At 41.3% G+C, this 24,588-nt stretch overlaps 1 protein-coding gene across 4 annotated transcripts in view; it reads left to right on the top strand.

Moving 5' to 3' along the window:
- Positions 1–24,588, top strand: part of LOC149470815 (sodium channel protein type 2 subunit alpha-like) — a 214,232-nt gene that overhangs the window by 125,281 nt on the left and 64,363 nt on the right. For all 4 annotated transcript variants that reach the window (XM_089660166.1, XM_089660153.1, XM_089660173.1 and 1 more), the window contains exons 15-17: positions 17,207–17,380; positions 21,153–21,512; positions 23,309–23,797. In XM_089660166.1, the coding sequence (XP_089516292.1) occupies positions 17,207–17,380; positions 21,153–21,512; positions 23,309–23,797 (1,023 nt within the window). The remainder of the gene's footprint in view (positions 1–17,206; positions 17,381–21,152; positions 21,513–23,308; positions 23,798–24,588) is intronic.

Genomic DNA, 24,588 nt, shown 5'->3' with positions numbered 1-24,588 from the left:
CACCCCGGGGAGCCTATTTCATCCATCAGAGTGACCTGCTGATGTACTTTACTAGCTGGTTATGGGAGCCTCTCTACTGCTATAGCTACTGGTCTCCGTGCCTGACCCCTGACTGTGACACAGTAATCTGGCCCAAACATGAGGAAAAGAAGGTACTATTTGTTATCAACCTCCTGACTGAGGAAACCCTAGATTCCTAGCTGTAAAACAAGACAGTTCCACTCTGGATAATTTTGAGACTTTTGTGACCGCTATGAATCAGGTTTTTGATGATCCTATCCTCTGCAGAAGGAAAGTAGCATAGTTTTTGACAGGGTAGACCAGCTTTTTTCAACCAGAGTGCCCAGGCACCCTGGTGTGCCTTCAAGTTTCTTCAGGGGTGCCTTGGCAAAATGGCCAAAAATTAATTGTATACCAGCCAGCAGATGGATGAATCCTACCTTTTAGTACACAAAGCCACAGGTTTTCATTGCACACTTTTATGACCTTCTAGCTGCCTTTATCCTAACAACCAATAACATAATAATTTGATAAGGAGGAAGTCAGGTGCATCCATCTCATCCTTGGTTGCCCCTCCCCTGCCCCTCTCCGTCAACAATGGAGTAGCAATAGCAGAGTGAGGGAGAGAAAAAGAGAGACACACTGGAATATTAGTCAGTACCAGTGTGCAAATGTGTATTTTCTTTAGAAGAATAAGAATAAATCACCTCTAACGTTGAGTGTACTGGATGTATGTAGAATAGTTTCTTACATTTTAGAATGGGGTGCCTTGAGATTGTGCAGAATTTTAAAGGGTGCCTTGAGATTATCCATAATTTTAAAGGGTGCCTTGATTGAAAAATTGTTCTTGAGTACACACATGTATTTTGATGTTGGATCTCAGATACCACTTAGAACCCAGAAACGCAAAAGAGTCAGTTCCGCCAAGGGCTCTCAGGTAAAAAATAAGCCGTCAGAGTTGAGACTCCTAATGATCTTGAGGCATTCATCCAATTATGTATCCAAATTGATCAGAGGCTTACAGAAAGGAGGAAGGAAAGGCTGGGAAAGTTTAAAAGTAGCATGCATTTCTCTGCTAGTCAATTCGTTCAGAAGGATCCAAAAGTTTCCCTGGATTCCAACACTCCTGAACCTATGTAGGCTGATGCTATTAGGAGTTCCAGAATTCAGTTCAGAGAACTTATGTCTCTATTGTTGGAACTCTGGGTATTGTGCAGTTAATTGGCTCAACAAAGTCAAAGGTACAATTGCTGGAATTGATGTTATAGAGCCTGAACAAATAAACTCCATTACCTAGTCTAACTCCCCATTGATCTATGAACAAAATAAAGTAAATTATCTACTTTCTCATTTTGTCATCCCTATTAAACGTATCATCGAGGACTGTGAAATTCCTTGCTCTGCTATGCTGGACTCTGGGGCCTGGGGGAACTTTATGGACATAGAGTTTTCCCTGAGCAATAATATTCAAACAAGAAATAAATCCAGCCCTATTGAAATGGAGACAGTTGATAGTTCACCTTTATCGCCCAGGCCTATTACCCATGAAACAGTTCTTCTGGTACTCCATTTTGAGGTTGACTACATCACCAAAGTTCCCTGCCATCCTGGGTATTCCTTGATTTTCTACCCATAATCCTTCCATCAACTGTGGAGCAGGGACCATCAATTTTATGCCCCCTCATTGTGAGGAACATTGTAGAGAACCTTGTCATACAAGTTCTCCACCTATCAGGGAATCACAAGTTGATGTGGTAACTAACCAATCATTCAACAACCTGCCTCCACAATACCACGAGCTCTAGGATGTCTGCTAAAAAAAGAATGCTGATCACTTATCTTCTTATTGCCCATATGCATATCCCATTGGACTGCTTCCAGGGGCAGAAATACTTTTTGGTCGCCTTTTCAATCTGTCAGAACCTGAATTAAAGGTGCTCAGGAAATAGCTTAATGAGAATTTAAGGGAAAATGGCTTTATCAGACACTCAGTGTTTCCTGCAGGGGCAGCCTGTTCTTTGTTGAAAAAAGGACTCCACCTTGCATCTAAGCATCGATTATGAAATGTTGGAAAGATTCAGTTCTGCCAAAGTCTTTACAAAACTAGACTTACGGGGGGCATATAACCTTGTCCATATTCATCAAGAAGATGAATGAAAAACTGCTTTTGGAACCAGATATGGGTATTTTGAGTCTTTTAGCCTTTGCAACACTGCTGCAACTTTTTAACACTTTATCAATGAAGTTTTTCAAGATCCGTTGGACCAGTTTGTGATTGTATTTCTGGATGATATCCTCATATTTTCTGATAACCTGGAGGAGCACCGAAAGCATGGTTGCACCGTCTTTGAATGATTAAGGAAGAACCAACTTTATATCAAACTGGAGAAATGTGAATTAGAATGAACCCAGGTCTCATTATTGGGATATATTATTTCTACAGAAGGAGTAAGCATGGATCCTGAAAAGATCAAAGCAGTGGTGGACTTGCCTGCCAGTAGAAATGTTAAGGAAATACAATGAAGAAACTTCTTTAGGGTGATAGCAGCAATTATGCAGCTGACAAAGTAAGAGATGCCCTTTGTGTGGTCACCTGAGTCACAGATTGCCTTTAGTAATAATCTAAAGACTCTTTTTTTTTTTTTCTTCCACACCAATATTGCTACATCCTGATCCTGAACTTTCTTATATCGTTGATGTGGATGCTTCAGACTCTACTGTGGGAGCTATCCTTTCTCAGCCAAAAAGGAGAAATGATGTGGCTTCATCCTTGTGCTTATTTTTCTTGTTTAATGTCTTCGTCTGAAAGGAATTGTGACATTGGGAATAAGGAGCTGCTGGTAATTAGGGAAGCTTCCTGAATGGAGGCATCTGTTGGAAGGGGCTAGTCACCTTGTAACTGTTCTCACTGATCATAACATTTTTTAATTCATTTCTTCTGCCTAGAGATTGTTCTCTAGATAAGCACGTTGGTCTCTATTTTTTTCCAGGTTAAAGTCAATCATCTAATATTGACCTGATTCAAGGAATGGTAAAGCTAATGCCTTATTGAGGAAGTTGGTTGAGTCTCTTTAGATAGGCAACTCTGAATGTACAATCCTATCCCAGAAGAAATTCCTAGAGATCACAAACTCCAAGACATTCTTGAGTCTCTTCAAAGAGGGGTATAATAATGACCAACTTCTCAATCATCCTCCTAAGGACAGTAACCCAAAGTATAGGAATGGCTTTTGGACTTACATTGCACATTGCCTCTATTTACCCGAAACGGTTCACGTAGAAGCCCTCAGGCTGGTTCATGACTCTAAACTTGCTGAACATATTGGAGTTTCTAAGACAGAAGAACTTTTATGGGTTTTTTTGGTTGCCTGGTTACAAGAAACATGTTAAGAACTATGTAATCTCATGTTTAACCTGTGCATGCAGTAAGACACCCTGATCTTCTCTCTTGGGGGATACTCCAACCACTCCCTGTTCAATCAAGACAAGGGTGGTCAATTTCTATGGTCTTCCTGGTTTTTCTTCCTCCCTCGTAAGAGATGACTGCCATCTTGGTAGTCGTCTACCGCCTCACTAAGATGGCTCACATTATACCTGTTAAGGGGTACCCTCTGCTGAACAAACAAACTGCAGAGTTGATGGTTCCTGAAGTCATTAGACTACATGGAATGCCTGATGATTTGGTGTTTGACAGAGGAGCACAGTTTACTTTGAAATTTAAGAAAAGCTTTTGCTCAGCTTTAGGTGTAACAATTGATCCATCTTCTGCTTTTCATCCTCAGTCTGATGGTCAGACCGAGAGGAGCAAACTTTAGAGCAGTACCTGCAATGTTTTGTTAGTTATCTTCAGGATGAGTGGGTGAACTATTTTCCTACGCCAGAGTTTGCTTATAACAATTCTACACATAGCTCCACCTTCTAAAACCCTTCCTTCAATGTTTTGTTAGTTATCTTCAGGATGAGTGGGTGGACTAACTTCCTACGGCAGAGCTTGTTTATATCAATTCAACACATAGCACCACCTCCAAAAGCCCTTTTTCTTAAATATCGGTATCATCCAGTTTTTATTCCTGATCTCCCTATCTCAACTCCAATTCCTGCTGTTACCAACAGAGTAAACACATTGCAGGAGATTCAGCAGAAAAATTATTGAGACTTTGAGGGAGGCTCAGGTATGTTATAAAAAGGGTGCCGAAAAACATGACAGATCACTTTCTACTTTTAATGTTAGTGACAAAGTTTGGATGTCAACTAAAAATTTGAAGGTACTCTTTCCATCTGCTAAATTCGGTTTGCCAGATTATTTTGCTCTTTCCACTCCTTTTGTTGTCCGTATAACTGCTTCCACTCATTACTGACCTTTGGCTTGTTTCTTGACTACACGTTTGCTTTATCTCTACCTGGTATATCTGCTACTGGACTCCAGCTGGCTCACCTCCTGAGGACAGGGAAATATTACTAAAACACTGTAAAACCCATCTCCACCATCAGGAACTCTGGTGAACACTGGTTAGTGCTTAGACTCCGCACCTTGGGGGAGCCTATGTCATCTGCCAGGACGACCTGCTACTGTAATTATCCAGCTGGTTGGTGGGAGCCATTCTATTGCTATAGCTACTGGTCTCTGAGCCTGACCCCTGACCATGTCATAAGTATAACATCTTTTTATTTTAGAAAAATAAAAAATGTTATTTTACAACCGCTTTAAATCTCTTTCTTGCTACCTTGCTAACAGTGAAGGGAAACACATAAACTGGCAATACATGTGTAGAACTTTGTTTAAAATGTTTTGTCTTAAGAACATTTGTTCAATTTTCTAATCATTAGCAGTGTCAAATGGTCATTCATTTTCAACTGCAGTGACGAGAAAATTTGAAGGAGCAGGATGAAAAGTTTTTCTGGACTGAACAAATGTGTAACAGTGCAAGTGTTTTTTGTTCAGAAAATTATGTTTTTTCCAAAATCAGATATTAAAAGCAAAATAAATTTTGAAGTAATTTTGAACATTCATTAAGCTATTGAAATGTACTGAGAATTTTTGTATGAATATTCATATGAATATTTGTTCAGAAATCTGATGGTGTCTGGTCAGCTTTAGGTCAAAGACAGCTTGGAGAGCCCCAAAAACATTACTGCCTCCAACCTAAACACCAGCTGAGGGGCACTGAGCCATGTAAAAGTTTCTGATTAGTACTGAAAACATAATTTCTACTGTAGTTGCAGAATTTGGAGTTGTCTTATTTAGATTATGCTTGGTGTTTGGTGTTTCTAGCATATGGTTTATCTGACTATAGATCTGTTCGTGAATAAGTAACTATATACGTTCATTGCTGGTGTTTTGTTTTGTTTTTTTCATTGGGTAATTGCATTGCATGATACAATCCTCGGGTGAAGAAGAAAACCAATATTTATTGACATATTGGTGTAACAAGCTGCAAGTGCTGCAGTCATGGTAGGCTCAGTGTTTTGTGAACTCAGCAAATGTTCTGACTATGCAGAATGCATCCTGCTGAGGTGACACAATGGAAGCAGTCCAAGCTTGTGTTTATTGAATGCTTTCACTTGCAGCACTTCTAACAAAGGTCTCATTTGCATTGAAATGGAGAATCTGTGAAAGATCATAACACACTGCATTATTCTGACATGCCTAGACAGGGCAGGTCAGACTTGGTCAATATGGGTGTTTTTCCAGCTTTTTTTTTCATTCATTTATTTTTTTTGTACATACAACTTTTCTTGAACTAAGCATGCTGGACTACCCATAAATTAGGATAGAGACCATTGTGGGATAGGTAATCTGCAGTAACCAACTGAAATATGTGTTTTAATTGTTAATTTGATATTTTGTTAATTGAGTCCTTGTTCACAGGAGGCTTATCAATATGTACCCCATGTGAGGGCCATGTTTACACACATGTAAATGTACAGGTGGTCCATGCATCTATATGCAGGCAGTCCCATTGATGTCAATTAGGATGCAGCTGTTGAATGGACACAGCTGCTCCCAGTATGAGTATGACATCCATGTGGTTGTGGATGCGTGTCCCCAAACTCACACTGTCTGTGTTTGGGGCCGTTCACCTGCACCCACACAGATGTTATGTTTTTTGGAGCAGCGGCTGTGTCTTTGCAGCCGCTGTGTTCCAATTGACATAAATGGGACTGCCTGCACAGGGATGCATGAAATACAGTATGCATTGCTATACCCCGTGTGGACAAGACCTAATAGTCATGGCATATATTCCTAAAGCAATGAGTGTGGCCGACGGCTGCTAATGGAAATTACTATGACATATGATATGTCCATCTTCTCAGAACCCAAAATAAAAGATGATGCAAAACTTCTTTCTTTTTGGATGGTTTGGAAAATTTTGGTTGTTAGCCAGTTGTACTCTGTCAGTGAAAAACGATTTATGGTAAATTCATGCTCATATATTACAAGCATACATGTGTATGTCTGCATTGGTTAAAAACGGTCATTTGATGGTTGAATAATGTAATGTAGAATTGTCATCTAAAATTTATATATTTTTGTTCCCAAGTAAGGCTGTCAATTTCAGCTGCAAACTACCATTACCTTGAGCAACGCACACCTATGCCGTTTCATGAATAGCATCATATGTATGGTTTCAATGGCAGCCTCCAGTTTTGAATGTTAGCTTTGGGTGTACTTATGGAGCTCTAAGGGCAATTTAAACGTGAACAAAAAGGCTTCTTGGTTATGGAACACTGAGGTGGTGTTGGAGTTATTGTTTATATATCTTTCACCAACCTTTTTAAACTGCTCAAGTAACTTTGTAGTAGCAATCAATATTGCATGATCGCACAATGCTCTACCAACCTTTTTTAAATGCTCAAGTAACTTGTGATAGCAATCAATATCGCATGATCACACAATGCTCTACCAACCTTTATAAAATGCTCAAGTAACTTGTGGTAGCAATCAATATCGCATGATCGCACAATGCTCTACTTATGTGCGACTGATGACTTCCAGATTTTACTACTTTGCTAGTATGCTCCATAGGGAGCCCTGTGTTCTATTTCTTTAGCAATCATTTGCTACACTCCCAGCCCATTCAGTAGCAGGATGGAGCTACTAAAAATCTCCCATGTAGCTCTAGCCTAGTAAGGTGACTGCCAGGAAGTGGTTACATTTCTTAGTAGCAAGAGATTAAAATTGAAATTTAGATTTTTGTTTTTTTTTAACCACCTTCCACGCGCCCTATAGTACAATGACGGGCGCAAGGTGGTTCTCTCATTCTGATAGGATGTCATGTGACGTCCTACCATTCTCACTGCGCATGCGCGGCTCAGGGAGCGCGCAGCACGGCGATCGCTGGTGTGCTGTGTCCCTCTGACACAGCGGATCACGGAAAGAGCTGAAGATGTCGGCTCGGTCATGTGATCAGCTGTGTCCAATCACAGCTGATCACATGTAAACACGGAAATGCCGGTTATCGGCATTTCTCTCCTCTCGAGCTGTCACGCTGACAGCTCGAGAGGAGAGGAGAGCCGGTAATTGGCTTTCCGCGGAGGGGACATGTACACTGATCATCAGGGCACTGATGATCAGTGTGCCCTGATGATCAGTGTGGCCCCAGAAGTGCCACCTGTCCGTGCCCATCAGTGCCACGTGCCAGTGCCCATCAGTGCCACGTGCCAGTTCCCATCAGTGCCACATATCAGTGCATACCAGTACACATCAATGCCACATATCAGTGCCCATCTGAGCTGCCATTCAATGTCACCCATCAGTGCCAGTCAGTGCCACCTATCAATGCCAATCAGTGCCACCTATCAGTGCTGCTAATCAGTGCCACCTATCAGTGCCAGTCAGTGTCGCCTATCAGTGTGCATCAGTGCCAGTCAGTGCCGCCTATCAGTGCCAGTCAGTGCCGCCTAACAGTGCCAGTCAGTGCCGCCTATCAGTGCTGCCTATCAGTGCCATATATCAGTGTCATGTATCAGTGCTGCCTTTCAGTGCCCATCAGTGTAACCTACCAATGCCTCCTCATCAGTGCCACCTATCAGTGTCCATCAGTGCAGCCTATCAGTGCCCATCACTGCAGCTTCATTAGCGCACATCAGTGAAGGAGAAAAATCGCTTATTTACAAAATTGTATAACAAAAACTAAAAAAAAAAATAATTTTTTTTTCAAACTTTTCTGTGGTTTTTGGTTTGTTTAAGAAAAAATAAAAATCCCAGAGGTGATTAAATACCACTAAAAGAAAGCTCTATCTGTCTCAAAAAAATAATAAAAATTTCATATGGGTACAGTGTTGCATGACCGCGCAATTGTCATTCAAAGTGTGACAGCGCTGAAAGCTGGAAATTGGCCTGGGCAGGAAGGGGGTATAAGTGCCCTGTAGGCTAGTGGCTAATCAGCACCAGGGACCATATTTACATGAATGACAAGTGCCCCCTTTGCACCAGAAGATCACATACTACTGGTGGCTTCACCTGTTACATGCACTGTTCAAAAGGGACGACTATGCCCTCCCTTTCTGCCCACCTGCTCCATTCATAGAGGCCACACTATCAGTTCCCACAATGAAAAGCACTCTATGAATGGAGGCTGAGTAGAGGAATGAAATGTCTTCCTCCATTTCCATTGTGGGGGGCCAATAGTTCGACATCTATCAATGGAGGGGATATCAAAAGGGCAGTCATAGTCAGCGCTTTTGAGTGCCTGTAAAGGTAGAAGTAACAGGCAGAGGCAAAATAAAAAAAAAGACTAATCTTCAGCTTCAAAAACCTTATTAAACCTCAAACCAAAAATGTCATTTTTTGCAGCTTATTAATCATTAGATGTGGTGGCTCCAAATTATTTTTTGTTGACTTTTTTCCCCTCTGTTCTCACCTGATGATTTGGATAATAATTATTAGTAATTATTATAATATAATCAACTACTTGTATTACGCCTGCCATACATGCATCAAAATTTGTCTAGTTCAGCAGGGACCAGATGAATTTCGATCCATGTGTGGGTAGGCTGGCTGTACCCTATTGATCAACTTGTGTATGACAAGCCAGCTGGAGAGTTTATCTTTATCAGTGCAGCTGACTATAGCAAGTGGTGATGATAAATGTATTCTCATGTATTCAAAATACAGTAGTTCAACTAGAGGAATCCCCCATTCACATTGAGTGTGTGGATGGGGGAATCTAATCATTTTCTTTCATTCAACCCGCTCGTGTATGGATCAGCCTTAAGCATGCCTTAGATGGTTTGAATCTTGGCCAGTTCAGCAGGGACCGGCCGGGATTTAACCCATCTATGGGCAGGCTGATTGCTAATGACACACAAATCTATCTCTCTACTCCTCAGCTCATCCCTTCAATTTCCTCATGTATCACCGATTTACTAACAGACATATCAGACTGGATGTCACACCACTTCCTAAAACTCAATCTATCCAAAACTGACTTCATAATATGTCCTCCCCCACGTACCTTTTCCCCTGATTTCTCGGTCAGAATTAATAGAACCACTATCAACCCATCTCCGCATACCAGGGCGCTAGGGGTAGCCCTGGATTCTGAAATATCCTTTCAGGCCCACATCCAATCCCTGTCCAAATCATGCCGCCTCAACCTCCGCCAAATCTCCAGGATACGCCTCTTTTTAACCAATGATACCACAAAGCTCCTAATTCATTCCCTGGTTATCTCTCACCTCGACTACTGCAGCTCCCTCCTCATTGGCTATCCCCCCTCCAGTGCATCATGAATACCATCTGCCAATCCCTCCACTGGCTTCCACTCGCCCAATGAATAAAATTCAAAATACTAACAACAACTTACAAAACCATCCACAACTCTGCCCCCAGCTACATAAGCAACCTGGGCTCAAAATATCTACCAAACCGCTCTCTTCGATCCTCCCCAGACCTCCTGCTCTCTAGTTCCCGTGTCACCTCCTCCCATGCTCGCCTCCAGGACTTCTGCTATCCTATGGAACTCCCTACCCCAATCTGTCCAGTTATCTGCTAATCTATCCACCTTAAGATGATCCCCGAAAACCTTTCTCTTTAACCACTTCCTGCCCGGCCTATAGTAAAATGACTGCTGGGTGGGTCTCTCGTTGATCCAGGAGGGCATCATATGACATCCTTCCCGGATCACACCTTGCGCGTACCCGCAGGGCCACACTTTGGTGAGATCTGTCACCGGCTGTGTACCTTGGACACCGCCGATGACAGAGATGTGTTTACCGGCCCTGTTGACCAATCACAGCAGGTCACATGACAATTGCAAACAATGGATGGCTTCCTTTCATGCCATCCATTGTATACAAGTGTGTCTAGTTGTGAATGAGCACAGTGATCACATGCACAGGCTGGGCCAATCACAGCCGCCCGTTTGTGTCATGTGATTAGCCATGGCCAATCACAGCTAATCACTACAAAAAAACTTGAATGAATCGATTTCATGCAGTTAAATGCTTGCTTACAGCAAAGAAATGCAATAAAAATAGAACGGGGTGGGGAGGGGGTGTATGGCAATATAAATGTATCCCTGCCTATAGGTTCTAACATCCATTTTCCTTTTTTCTAATAGGTTAATGTTTTAAAGATAAGAGTAGCCTATTCTTCTTAGTTCAGGCTATTGTGGAGAGAACCGCTGACTTTACTGGCTGTGTCTTCATGACAAGGGTCACCTTTACTATGTAATGTGACAAAACAAAGACTGCTTATGTAGCAGATATCACAGCTGCCTTGCAGAAATACTGCTGTGTTCTTATGGACTGGCACTGAAGAATTATATGACGCATTTAGAAAAAGGTGTTACATGTTCTCTGCAGTCCATCACACTATTCTCTTCAATATCTCTGGACAATTGACTGAATTAATCATGGAGTTCCCATGCTTGCCACATTCTTCAGTGGTGGGTCCCCCTTAAGCTGACCATAAAGGGATCGAAATTTGTCTGATTCAGAAGGGACTGGCTGAAATTCAATCCATCTATGGGTAGGCTGATTGTACCCAAGTTGATCCATCAATCAACTTGGGTACAACCAGCCTGTTTTTTGGCACACGATTACTGCCTGTGGCTATAGCCGTTAGCAGTAGTCATTGTGTTCTGCTGGCCAAGAAGGCTCCCTGCTCCTTCCCACTGGCAGAACACAATAGTGCTATGGGAGGTATCCCACCACCACTTCTAACTCTGACTGTGTTGATGGGGTAATCAAGCATTTTTCTTTCCATACATCTTTGGTGGAAGGAAAGAAAATTGAGTCATTTATGTGCTGCCTTACCTGGCTCTGGGATTTCACTGGTGGGGGATTTCACCAGCCTACTGAAACAGGCAACGGTTTAGCTTTCATCTTCTGACATGCACTAGGAAATGAAATATAAATTCCAATAAGAGCAATCTCAGAAAATGCTTATGATATTAAGCACCATCTAGTGGCCAAATGTGGTGTTTTCCATGGTAAATCAATGAAAGACATTCGACAAGCACAGGAAATAGTCTATAAATATTTGTTTTTGCCCTGGTCACACAAATTTACATGCACGTTCACTGGGTGAATTGCTACTTTCTAGCTTTTATAAATACACATAAATACACACCAATATATGCCAAATTCAGTGTTTATGAATGTGTTTAATCTTATGTAAAAAGACTCTAAATGGTTAGCACTTCCATCTGGCAGTTCTAGGGTCATTGGTTTTAATCCCAGCCATGGCACCCTGTGCCTGGAGTTTGCATGTTCTCCGTGTACCTGCGTGGGTTTCCTCCGGGTACTCAAGCCTCCTCCCACATGCCAAAGACATGCTGGTAGGTTAATTGGATCCTGTCTAAATTGGCCCTAGTAAGTGTATGTATGAATGTGAGTTAGGGACCTTAGATTGTACGCTCCTTCAGGGTTATGGACTGATGTGAATGTACAATATATACACATTTAAAGCGCTGAGTAAATTGACGGCACTGTATAAGGACCTGTAATATATAGATAATAAATTTATATTAATATAAATATTGCTGTTTTTTTTTCCTTCTATGCTTGCTCCTAATGCACACTACTTTTCCAATGTGCTTGCCTGACTTCAGATATGTGGGTACCCCTGTGCCTGTTGGGACATATAAAGTCCTGAAAGAATCTCCACTTCATGCAAGCTCCCAATTTGAACTACAAGTTTACATACAGCTGCTCCCAGTGCAGCACACAAAGTCGCACAAGTGACACAGAAGTAAAGCCTCTCCTTGTCTTCCACGGCAGTGACTGACAGTATCTCCCAAGCTTTGGCTGTGGCTCTGTGTCCCTCATGCTGGCTGGTTTTGTGGCACCGGGAATGGCTGCCTGTAAGCTTGTAGGTTAGAACGGGAGCATGTACAAAGTGGAGACTCCGGCAGGACATCACAGATCCTGGCAGGCACCCACAGATCTGAACCCAGGCAGCGCAACCAAGAGATAGTATGCAGAGCATGCACAGAGAAGGAAACTTGAAAAATATAAACAGCAAGAGAATATAAGTCTTGCTATCAGCATCTCATTTTACTTAAATGCCTTTCGTATCATTTTAAGCACACTTGAAGAATCATCCACTATAGCCCTTTGGGATAACAAGCAAGGTTTCAGCTTACCCAACAGTTACAGTATATATTTTGTTTCTGGTGGGTGCATAAATGGTAGATCAACCAACAGCTCCTTATACCTCTTAGGAACTTTGTTGGGGAAACCTTTGAACCTCAGCTCCCAAACTAGGAGGTCCCATACAAGTTTTGTTGAACTTTAATAGGAACCTGCAGAGAAGGTGAGAGTTGTTTCAGTGACCAGAAACAAGCATGTGCCCAGTGGAGTCTCACAATGTATAGATTGCTTAGCAAGGAAGCAAAAATAAGGTCAACAACCCTACAATTTGTATACATGCAAAGCAAAGTGACATATTCTCTGAAAAGGGTATCCTTTGATCCGCATTTTCCCACCTACTCTGCACTCCCTCCAGCTCCTTGCTGCACTGCAGATGGCACTAAACTTGTCATTAGCAGGGACCTGGGGGAGCGGGGACATCACTCCCTTGCTCATGTGACAGTACTTGGGCCAAAAAATTTGGCTGCTATATTTATGTTCTGGCTCAGGTGGGCAGGTGACATGCTCCCCCCATACACAGAAGTGCCGGGTATTCTCACCAATCGCTGAGGAGGAAGAAGGGGCAATGGAGCACAGGCAAGGTGGGTATAAGAGACATTGGGACATTTCTCTGCATGGACAAGGTGACAGTGTCCCTTTAAAGACGGGTCAGCAATTGTAGTATGCTAGTTTGACAGGTTTCTTTTAGAGTGTATTTCTTTTGATTTGCAATTCTGTCCCTAGTGCAGGTGAGTCAGTGCTCAATAATGGTCAATCATTTGAATACCTGTCATACTGGGACCTTCTCTGGGGGTTTCCTACAAGATGAAGAGCTAGATTGGCAAGCTTTTCATCTGCACAGTATAATCAAAGTAGAGATGCCAGTTATTTATTTTGAAGAAAATACCCGCAAACACAGGTGAAGAATATAAATTGCATGCAAATAATGCACCAAGCAGTATTTCAGCCCAAAAGCTATGTATCAGCAGATTAACCAGTTAAGCTAGCATGAGATATATTTTTCATACTCCGTGCATGTGTGCAAAGTAATGTGTAAGAGTAACACACGGGGCTTTTTTTTTTAGTGGGAAGGCAAGGGATTGCAGTTCCGGCACCTAAAGCACTGAATGTATGTAATGGCAAGGGGTTCTGGGGTATGTACGAGGATCTATTGTTGATGGCTGCTGGGGGATCTATTATCACTGAAGGGGGTCTATTTATGTGTGGTGGTCTATTGTTGCTGGTGGAGAATCTATTGCTGACGGAGTGGTTTGTTGCTGGCTGCCGGAGAGTCTATTGATGCTGGCTGCTGGGAGATCTGTTGTAGCTGCTGGAGGTCTATTGTTGCTTGGGTGGTATTTTGTTTTGGGGGTTTATTGTTGCTGGAGGAATAGATTGCTGCTGGGGGGTCTATTGTTGCTGGCTGTGGGGATCTATTTTTCTGCTTTTCTTGTTAACAACTGCCATACAAATTATTTAGCACCACAAAATGATACTTGGCTCTGAATTCTCTAAAAGGAGTGGTACTGGGAGGTGAGTAGGGGGTGGGGGCAAGAAGTGACTCAGAAGGGGGATAGTTCCTACACCTATTTTTTGTGAAAAAAAACCCTGGTAACACATATAGATATTTACCCCTGGTTCACATATATGCGGCCATGCGGGCCGCGTTTTGCACAGGCACGAGAGCCCATTCATCTTCTTCTGAAAATGCAGCCCACACGGGAACCTCGGTTCCCAGTACAGTTGCGTTTTCCAGTGGGGGCGGTGTGCCATTAGAACTAATGGCACCCGCTTGCGGGTCCGCATTCCTCTGTGCGGGTGCACGGATTTTCGCGCGGATCCGCAGCCGCACCACCTGCACATATATGAAACTAGCCTAACTGTATTATGTCTCACACAGATCACAGTATTTCCCTACTTTCTTTACTTTAATGAATGCCGTGGGCACAAGCCCAAAGCCTGCTGACACAGGCCCTTAGGCATATATTTTATGTTATCTCAGGATATCTGTTGTCTATATAACATAGCTTTGAACTTATGTGGCTATTACTGCTCCTTACAGTATGATGATCTAATGCTATGATGCAACAGAATATTTACTTGTTATACTTCATATAATCTTTGCTGTCAATCAACATGATATAATGTAAGGGAGGAACACAAAATATCCGAGGGTGTCAGGTCCTGTTCCGTATATTATTTTTTTACTTTATTAAAGGGAACAATACAGAACCAAACATTTGGTAGAATTAAAACCTTTTCCACTCTATCCAAATGTTTTATCTATAGTTGGGTTTTAAAGGGAACACTTTTATGGACAAAAGCTGCTGTCCTTAAGTCTGTTACATACACAGTACATTGCAGAGAATCTTATTAGACCCTTAGCTACTTCTGCTTTGCAGGTACTGAGACAGGTCAGTGCACTAAATTGCTACTATTGAAGAAAGGGGGGGGGGGGGTATGCCTTCTATAATCTCTTGACTAGTCTCAAAGTTATAATAAGAGAAAAACTGCCGGGAAAGTGAGTTATTTTGAGTATACAAGAATGTCCGCGATGTTGCCAAGTTTAAACAATCACAGCAACACTAAATGGAAATTGAAGGTTTAACTTTAATAATATTATGGGGTTGATTTATTAAAATAGGAGAGTTCAGAACTGGTGTAGCTATACATGGTAGCCAGTCACCTTCTAACTTCAAATATAAGGTATCCTTTAAAAACAATAATAAATGCACATTTGCAGGTAAAAAAATGTGCATTTAATATGTTTTTTTATTAGAAGCCTGCAAAACATTGCATGTGAGATCAGCAGTTCACGGGTGCAATGTAGGGCTCTTGCAGCCTGTCAGTGTAAGCTGACTCATACCTTGTACGGACAGGTAATTACACAATGACAGGAAGCATCACTGAACTACCTCGAGCGTTCAATCGCAAAGGCTGTTGGTACTTGTAGTTCTCCCATTTACAGATCTCTGTGAATGAATGATGCGGATGGGTGGAGCCCAGGCCAGCTGGGTTTTTTTTTTTCCAAATTATGGCAGCGAGATCGGAAAGAAGATCCCCAGCTCACTGTCACTACAGGCAGCGGATTGGGGAGACACTGCAGCAGTGGGAACCTGTTACATGTTCCACCCTTAAAAACGGGTGGAACATGTAAGATTTTCCCATAAGTGATCTTATCCTTTCAATTAAGCTTTGACAAAAAAAAAACCTAGAAGCTGACTAGTTTCTATGCAGAGCTGCACAAGATTTTGCACTCTTCAGTTTTAGTACAAGCGTATGGCTGGTATTTTTTACTCTATTAATTTTTACATTTTAAAGTGGTTGTAAAGGATGAAGGTGTTTTACCGTCATGCATTCTAGACATGAAGGTAAAAAAAACTTCTGTGTGCAGCAGCTCCCCCCCAGCCTCTCCAATACTTACCTGAGCCAAATCGTGATCCAGCGATGTGAATAACAGCCTTGGCTTTCCCCGGGTCTCTGCCTTCCCATTGGCTGAGACAGCAAGCGGGAGCTAATGGTTCCTGCTGCTGTTAATCACAGCCAGTTTGCCAATGAGGAGAGAGAGGGAGTGGGGCCAAGCTACGGGTCCATATGTGAATGGGCACACAGAGCAGCAGGTGCCCCCATAGCAAGCTGCTTGCCGTGGGGCACCCAACAGGATGGAGAGGACAGGAGAGCCTGCAGGGCACCTGAGAAGAGGAAGATCCAGGCTGTCCTTTGCAAAACCACTGGTTTTGCAAAGGACAGCACATAGCAGGTAAGTAAAGACATGTTTGTAAAAAAAATTAACCTTTAGAATCGCTTTAAGGTGTATTTTTTCCTTACATTGGTCATATTTGATTTCAACAAAACAATAAAATCCTACTTTTCAATTAAGCCAGAGTTGTTCTTTAAACCCTTGGGTCTCATTGCTAATACTATAAACACTAAAGAAAGTCTTTAAGTAGTTTTGAATCTGACCCAGATAAATGTCATAACTTCCCCGGATTAGCCCTAATCCACTACAAATTTTTCAATTCCTCCTCTGCCAGCACAGATTTTGCACTATGTTGTTATCCCTTTCTACCAAAGCCATGAAAAATTAATAGACTGCAGTGCACTTTGTGTGCCATCTAATTAGCAGCCACACTTTGGCTGAGGTTGTCAATTGCATTGTTTATTCTCTCTTTTATGTTCTTTGGAGGGGGGATAAATCATTAAACAGATTGTCACTCCACACGGTACCTCTGGAAAGACCCAAATGACTGGTTTTGTGTGTTTAATGGGAATTAAGCTGCTACCTACAGCAGCTCACATTTGTTTTTTTCCCTTAAAAACAAGCGTTTGTGAACCCTTTTATGCATTTTGTGATTGTTTACGTATCTTTTTGGGGATAATTTAGGAATCTAGGATGTGATTCTGTGATGTCAATGTTGGAATTATTAGTATAATCAAACATGGCATTTCCCTATTATAGCTGACTCATGGACACAGCATGCAGTAAATCCTTACAATTTCTGGTGTTGTCATCTTCTGAATGACCATAGTTGTCATCTTCTGAATGGCCAAGTATACCTGATGGCTTTTGTGAACCATTGGTAATTTCATATTAATGACATCTTTTGTGGCTTTGTCTTTTCCTTAGGTATTCACTGGTATTTTCACTGCAGAGATGGTCTTCAAACTCATTGCTTTAGACCCTTATTACTATTTCCAAGTGGGATGGAATATATTTGACAGTATCATTGTCAGTCTGAGCTTGATGGAACTTGGTCTCTCCAATGTGGAAGGATTGTCTGTATTGAGGTCCTTTAGATTGGTGAGTATAGCAATCATCATGTAAACATTTTTAATGAAGTGTAATGAGAACACAATGAAACATTTCAGTGATAAAATGATTTGGGTGCACTTTATGGGTAAGAGAAAAAAAAGTTTCATCAGTTTTTATTCTGTATGAGGGAATTAAAAAGGACCTATAGTCGTATTTTGGATAACATTTTGAGAAATAATCTATTCAGTGTGCGATAGTTACAAAACCTTTTTCTTATTAATTTTTATATAATTTGCAATTAATAATGTGCATGGGTGTCTGCCTTATTTGTTCATTACATAAGTAGGCTCTGGTTCCTTCTTATCCTGAAAAATATAGCTTTATTTCTATACCTGATAAAGAGAACCCATGACTTCTATTAAAGCGGTAGTAAATGAGTAGAAAAAAAAAACCTTTCCCCCTGTAAGTTAATGTCATAATTTGCTAGTATGTATTGCATACTATCACAATATAAGGGACTTATCTTAAAACAAAGCCCTCCAGTGGCGCTCACCACTGACAGGGCTTCCAACTTCATCCAGTCTTCCTTCTGTGTTCACAGGCTCTGGCCGTTTGCATGGCCGAGCCGCGATGATGTCACACCCTCGCATGGACACGGAAGCCATGATCGCGGCACAATGCTCTGCCGACCCTTCAGAGCACAGTGCACATGCGCAGGTGATGTCATTGGTTGCAGAAATAGTGAATATCTATAAACGGTGCCTGTTTAGGAGATATTCCTTGTACCTACTTTATTATAAGCCTACCTTTAAGTACAAGTCAGCAAGTGGTATTTCCTACCATTTTAAGTGACAGTAATGCTATTAGCAGTGCTGTCATTGCCTTTATGATGCATATCAAGTGTGATTATTCCTTGTCATCAGGCAAAAGAAGTCACTAAACAATATCCTTGTTATCAAAAATAATCCATACACACCACCTACCCAATGTGGAACTAATGGCAAAACTTTTTTTTTTCAGTTTTGCATAGAGTGGCGAGTTATTAGAACATCTGTCAGTTTTTATTGTTGTCTGTGCCCCCAGTAGGGAGATTAGCCCTCTCTATTTGCCCTGTTACCATTTTCATTGAAAGGGAATGTAAAAGAAAATCCAAAATTTTTGGTTGTAACCCGAATAGTAATAGAGGGAAAATCTTCTAATAGACACTGGTTTTGGTGACCTTTGTGACACCCGGGGATTCCCTCACCTTGAAGGGATTTCCACTTGTTTCCTTTTTTTCGTTATGGGACAGGATATGATGGGAAATCTCCCTATGGGACCCAGATGGAAATAAACTGACAGGGTTTGTACCCTCCCTTACTCAATCCAAAATGAAAAAATAATGTTTTGCTGCTAGTTATGCTTTAATGACCCTGTAATCTATTTTTTGGTTCTTTGTTCTTCTGTGAGCTCCTGAACCTCTCTTTTTCCCCTCTCACCTCCATTGTTTTGGAATAGGTATTGCATCCCATATAGGTTTATAAAAATTTTAGTTAGGTGGCTACTGAGTCACTTTAAAGATAGTTCTACTCGAAGCCCATCTACAGAAATTTCAAAATATAAGTTATTAAATACACACTTTACAGTTCTAACAGTGATCCTGGCACCATTGGCAATTAGAAATATACTCTCAGCTGCTGAGAGCTTGTCTGTATATTGAAACATGATTGTTTTAATTTATTTATTTATTTCAGGTACTTATATAGCGCCATCAATTTACACATATATTGTACATTCACATCAGTCCCTAACCCTGAAGGAGTGTACAATCTAAGGTCCCTAACCTACATTCATACATACACATACTAGGGCCAATTTAGACAGGATCCAATTAATCTTCCAGCATGTCTTTGGAGTATGGGAGGAAACCGGAGAACCTGGAGGAAACCTACGCAGGCACAGGGAGAACATGCAAACTCCAAGCAGGTGGTGCCGTGGTTGGGATTTGAACCAACGACCCTAGTACTGCCAGGCGAATGTGCTAACCACTTAGCCACTGTGCTGCCCGTATATTCTTACAGTTTAAAGTGATGTCTATATACTGTATATCCCAAGATCCACTACTCTGATGGTCAAAGAAGGTACCTCACACACCTTATGGTTCTGTGCTTTTTGCCCATTGAAGTGACTTTTGGCTTATTAAAGCTGAAATTCACGCAGATATAAAAACACAAGAGAGGGGAAGGGAGAAGAAGCACAAATAGCCAATCAGTCATGCTGCAGTGCAAGAAACATGCTAATAGGAGGAGCACACAGAGTGACAGAAGGATGAGCTCCTTAGTCCACTGCTTCTCCTTTCACTGTCCAGTCACAGGACTGGGGTGGGGAGGAGGCCTGTAAGTGTTAGTGAACTGCAACAGAGAAAATTCAGGTCTCATGCTGTGCCAGACAAGTCTGTTTGGTGTGGCCCAATTGTATAAATCTGTAAACTGGATGAACAGAAATACAAATCCTTTGGCAGACAAAACAGCTCCCTTATGTGTATGTAGCTGTTTACTAAAATAGCTAGTGTGCTCCTAGGTTACACTTATCTTTTAAATTCTGTATTGATTTATCCACCCCTGCTCATCTGTGAAGACCCCAAAAGGATGTCATACAGGCACACTGCTTATAGCCCTCTCAGTCCATCTTTGTGGCTGTCAGCCAGATTATCTTAAATTGAAAGAAATGCTCTTCGTTAATACATGATATGCTTTGTAACATCATTTTGCAGTTGAGTGCCCTAGCCCTTTTCTCGTGAATAAAATGGAGAATAAATTAAATATCTAAGAGCAATTATTATTATTTACTGTACCCTGGAAACTGACCTTTGTCATTCCAGCAACATAAAATATTCTAAAACTACAAAAACACATCCAGCAATATTTACTAAATGTGTAGTGCGTAAGATTATGTCATAATCAATTAAATGTTTCTGCTAATAAACTCTTAACAAAGAAACCACAATGCTTCTCTCCATCTGCCTAATTACTAGATTGCAGGAAAAATGTAAGCACTTGGGGAAGCATCCGTTTCAGAGAGTGATAGCATTTTTGTTAAATAGTAACTAATTCTTAGAGATTTCTACATTGTGTCTAAGACCCTTTCACATGGGCGTCATCCGTTCAGTCCCGTTTTTGCTAAGCAAAATGGATTTCATTTACATCAGTTAACTTCTATCATCTGTTTAGTTCTGTTCCATTTACATCTATTTTTTTGTCTGTTTCTGTTATTTAAACAGAACCGAAATGTAGACTTGTTCCATTTACAAAAATGGACCTGAACAGAAGTGTGCGAAAAACTGTTTACATCTGTTTGCTCATAGGAATGCATTGCTGTCAATTTTTCATCCATTAATAGATGAAATGATGAAAGATGAAAAGATGATTAATGGATGAAAATCGGACGAATGGAACACCTGTGTGAAAGGGGCCTTAGGGTGGCCATATACAGCATGATTACGCTCCTTGACAGCCTAATATAATGTTCATGAGAAGAGGATATAGAAACATGTGCATGACATATGTTACCCAATTGGCATCCAAACCACTTCTGAGCTTCGAATGCACTGTAATTTCACACAAAGATGTGATTGTGATGGTGCTTTATTTGCCTTTTCTCACTGAGAAGAAGGACATGAAGTAATTGACTTTGCGTGTGCCTCTTTTAGTTGTTGATTAAAATACCATGCACCATGGGCAGGTGAAGCATGTTTATGGAGGGAATGTGAATAGAAGGATTGGGTTTCAAAAAGGGACAGTTGGGAGCTAAATTAAAATATTTGCTTATCTCTGTTTTTTAGCTTCGAGTCTTCAAGTTGGCAAAATCATGGCCTACTCTCAACATGCTTATCAAGATCATTGGTAACTCTGTGGGAGCTCTGGGAAACCTGACTTTGGTGTTGGCCATCATTGTGTTTATTTTTGCCGTGGTTGGCATGCAGCTCTTTGGTAAAAGCTACAAGGAATGCGTCTGTAAAATAGCGCCTGACACATGTACACTTCCACGCTGGCACATGAACGACTTCTTCCATTCCTTCCTGATTGTCTTCCGAGTACTGTGTGGAGAGTGGATAGAGACTATGTGGGACTGTATGGAGGTGGCTGGACAATCTATGTGCCTAACGGTGTTCATGATGGTGATGGTGATTGGAAATTTAGTGGTAAGTGTCTTGTATATAGAAAACAGATCCTACTTTGTGATATATATTCTTTGTTGAAATATTTACAAAACTAAAAATCTTGGTTCCTCATGTGAAGTACTGTGTATCACAAAATTGGCTAAACAAAATCACAAATATTTTCAGAGGTAAAACAGTTTACACATGTGTATTTCAACTGCACGTTAACTGTTTTGATTCAGCTTTATTAGATGATGTGAAGTACATTTTTGTGGCCCATTTGTTTAAATCTGAAAATAAAGGGCATTTCCAGGGACAGATTTACAGAATTGTTGCAAAAAATCACAGCTACCAATAAAAAAGAAGTGCAAATAGGACTGTAATCTATGCAGGTCTTCTACTATTTTTTCAGTAAGATTTAAAATTAAAACATTTCTGAGCATACAATGTATTTTTTAAAGTGGTTTTAACAAACATGTCATACTTTCCTGCTCTGTGTAATGATTTTGCAAAGAGCAGCCCCAATCCTCCTCTTCCCCAGTCCCCCGGTGCTCCTATCCACTCCCTCCTGCCACATTCCCCAGAACAAAGAGCTTGCTATGGGGGCACCCAAGCAGGCTTGCTTCCAAGCTACTGCTCTGCATGCCCATTCACACACACAGACACATGGCTCGGCCCCAACCCATTTCTCTCTCAAGGGACAGTCTTTGGAGAACCGAGGCTCTTGTGCACATAGCTGGATCATAATGGAGCTTAAGTTAAAGGGTGGGCTTGGGGGGCTGCTGCACATAGCATGCATGAAGGTAAAAAACCTTCAGCCTTTAGGACCACTTTAACCATTCAATGCAATTTCAAGCTAAAACTTCTGAAAAAAAGCCAAGCAACCCCCAGCCCTGAAGCAGCCATGAAAATGTTTTTTAGTGCACAAACATTTGACAGTGAAAAGGTCCTAAGCAGAAAAAATATGTGGCTTAGGCTATTTATCACAGGGTTGGCATGTTTCGGACAATTGCCACTGTTCTGTAATAAGAAAAGGGTCAGGAGTTCCTGCTGGATTTAGAAGTGCATGATTGTGTATGCTAAAGCCTGACCGTGCTATAAAGATAACGTTTAGTGTTTTATCCAGCTCAAAGTTGTGAAATAATTTACAACAGTCATCAGAATCACTGATGACTATTTGATTTTACAATCAAATGTGCTCAGTGTGCCCTAAAAGGAGTATTCAAAGGATTAGCCCACCTAAAGTTATATTTTAGTTATAGGTAGAGCCTGGTGGGCTGAGGCAGCCCTGGCTTTTTATATGTTTTGAACAATATACCAACAACTATTGTAGTTCTCTCTGCCATAATTCCTGTTCATATTCCTCTTTAATGAAATTGATCTAATATGGCCACGTGGTCATATTAGGTTAAATATGTCACAAACATTCCCTGCCTGTTGTGTACCCAAGGTGGTGGGGCACGCACATGGCCTGCTTGCAGCACATGGCCTGACACTGACAACTGCCTTCCATATTCAGTTGAACATGGGTTTGGACCAAATCCAGAGCTGAACCCATGCTTATACCTACTCTCCACTTGGGAGTTTTGGGTGCTCCCACCCACCTTTGTGTGTTCCATCTCCTCCTGTTGCATTCTGCAGAGCATGGCCATTGCAGGCATGCAGAATTCTAACAAAGAGAGATCCCAAGAGGGATAAGGAACTGTCAGGTTGTTTAACTCTTGAGCAGGTACCAAAAGCTAATCTATCAGTTTTGGGTGGACTGACCGTTTCATGTTTGCGTACAATTATGTTCTAGTAGACTCATATCTTCTCTTGTCTTTTAATTGCATTCTTAGGTGTTAAACCTGTTCTTAGCTTTGCTGCTGAGCTCATTTAGCTCAGACAATCTTGCTGCAACAGACGATGATAATGAAATGAATAATCTACAAATTGCCATGGCCAGAATGCACAATGGGATTGCGTATGTGAAAAGGACAATGCGGGAGTTCTTCCAGAACGCATTTGTGAAGAAGAAAAAAGAACTGGAGGAAAATAAACCTCTAGAAGACATGCAGAACCAGAAAGACAGCTGTATATCCAACCACACAACGGTAGAAATTGGCAAAGATTTTGACTACCTGAAGGATGGGAATGGCACAACGGCCACCAGTGGTATTGGTAGCAGCGTGGAAAAATATAATATGGACATTGAAAGTGACTACATGTCATTCATACATAACCCAAGCCTCACAGTGACTGTACCAATAGCTGTAGGGGAATCAGACTTTGAAAATCTGAACACAGAGGAATTTAGCAGCGAGTCTGACCTTGAAGAAAGCAAAGAGGTAAGCTATATTTATGACTTTGAAATATTTACTTTGCTAGGTATGTAGTGCTTACTGGATTTTGAAGATTCCTTAGCTATTCCAGGGAGTGTCTTTAAGTAAATTAATAGTCAGAATTAGATTCTGCACAGGGAAGTTGGCTGTCGACATCAGATAGTAGCTGGACATACTAGTCTGATGGCTGAACCAGATTTTGCCTATCTGATGGGCAGAGACTTATTAAAAGCAGAGCAAAGCACTAAGAAAGGCCGAACCCCCCCCCCCCCCCCCATCCCTTTAACCCATCATCTCTTCAATTGACATTGATACACATTACAGTAGACACAGACAAGCAGGCCACTTTATATTTTCTTTGCTGCCATGGACTGCACATCACATTCCAACTACCAACAAGTGCATCCTCACTTGTAAAATGACTGCCAGGTACACAAATTTGGCCAACAAACTATCCCCTGGTTTTACTGCAGGAGCATAAAGGATGTAGCAAAGGCCTTTGGGCATTCACTGGATCCTAGGCATGTGCCTAGATTGCCATGTGGACAATCCAGCTCTGCTGATGGGTTCATAGACACAACAGCTGTATTGTATACCTTTAAAATAAATATGTCTTGTGCTTCAGTACTTGCTGCTAGGAGGGTATTGACGAGCCAAAATTATTATCCAAACCAGGGGCAAGAGCATACAGATTGTGCAGCCAACTAATGACCATACTGAGAAGTCTAAAAACTGTACAAGGATAAAATAAAAAAAAGGGTGCAACTACCATGTTCACAAAGTAAGCCATTTGTTAA

Source organism: Staurois parvus, unplaced genomic scaffold, assembly GCF_062004578.1.
Source record: "Staurois parvus isolate SC_StPar_1 unplaced genomic scaffold, SC_StPar_1.0 ptg000031l, whole genome shotgun sequence".
Lineage (NCBI taxonomy): Eukaryota > Metazoa > Chordata > Amphibia > Anura > Ranidae > Staurois > Staurois parvus.
Note: the sequence above shows the minus strand (reverse complement) of the source record. Positions and strands in the feature narration are given on the sequence as shown.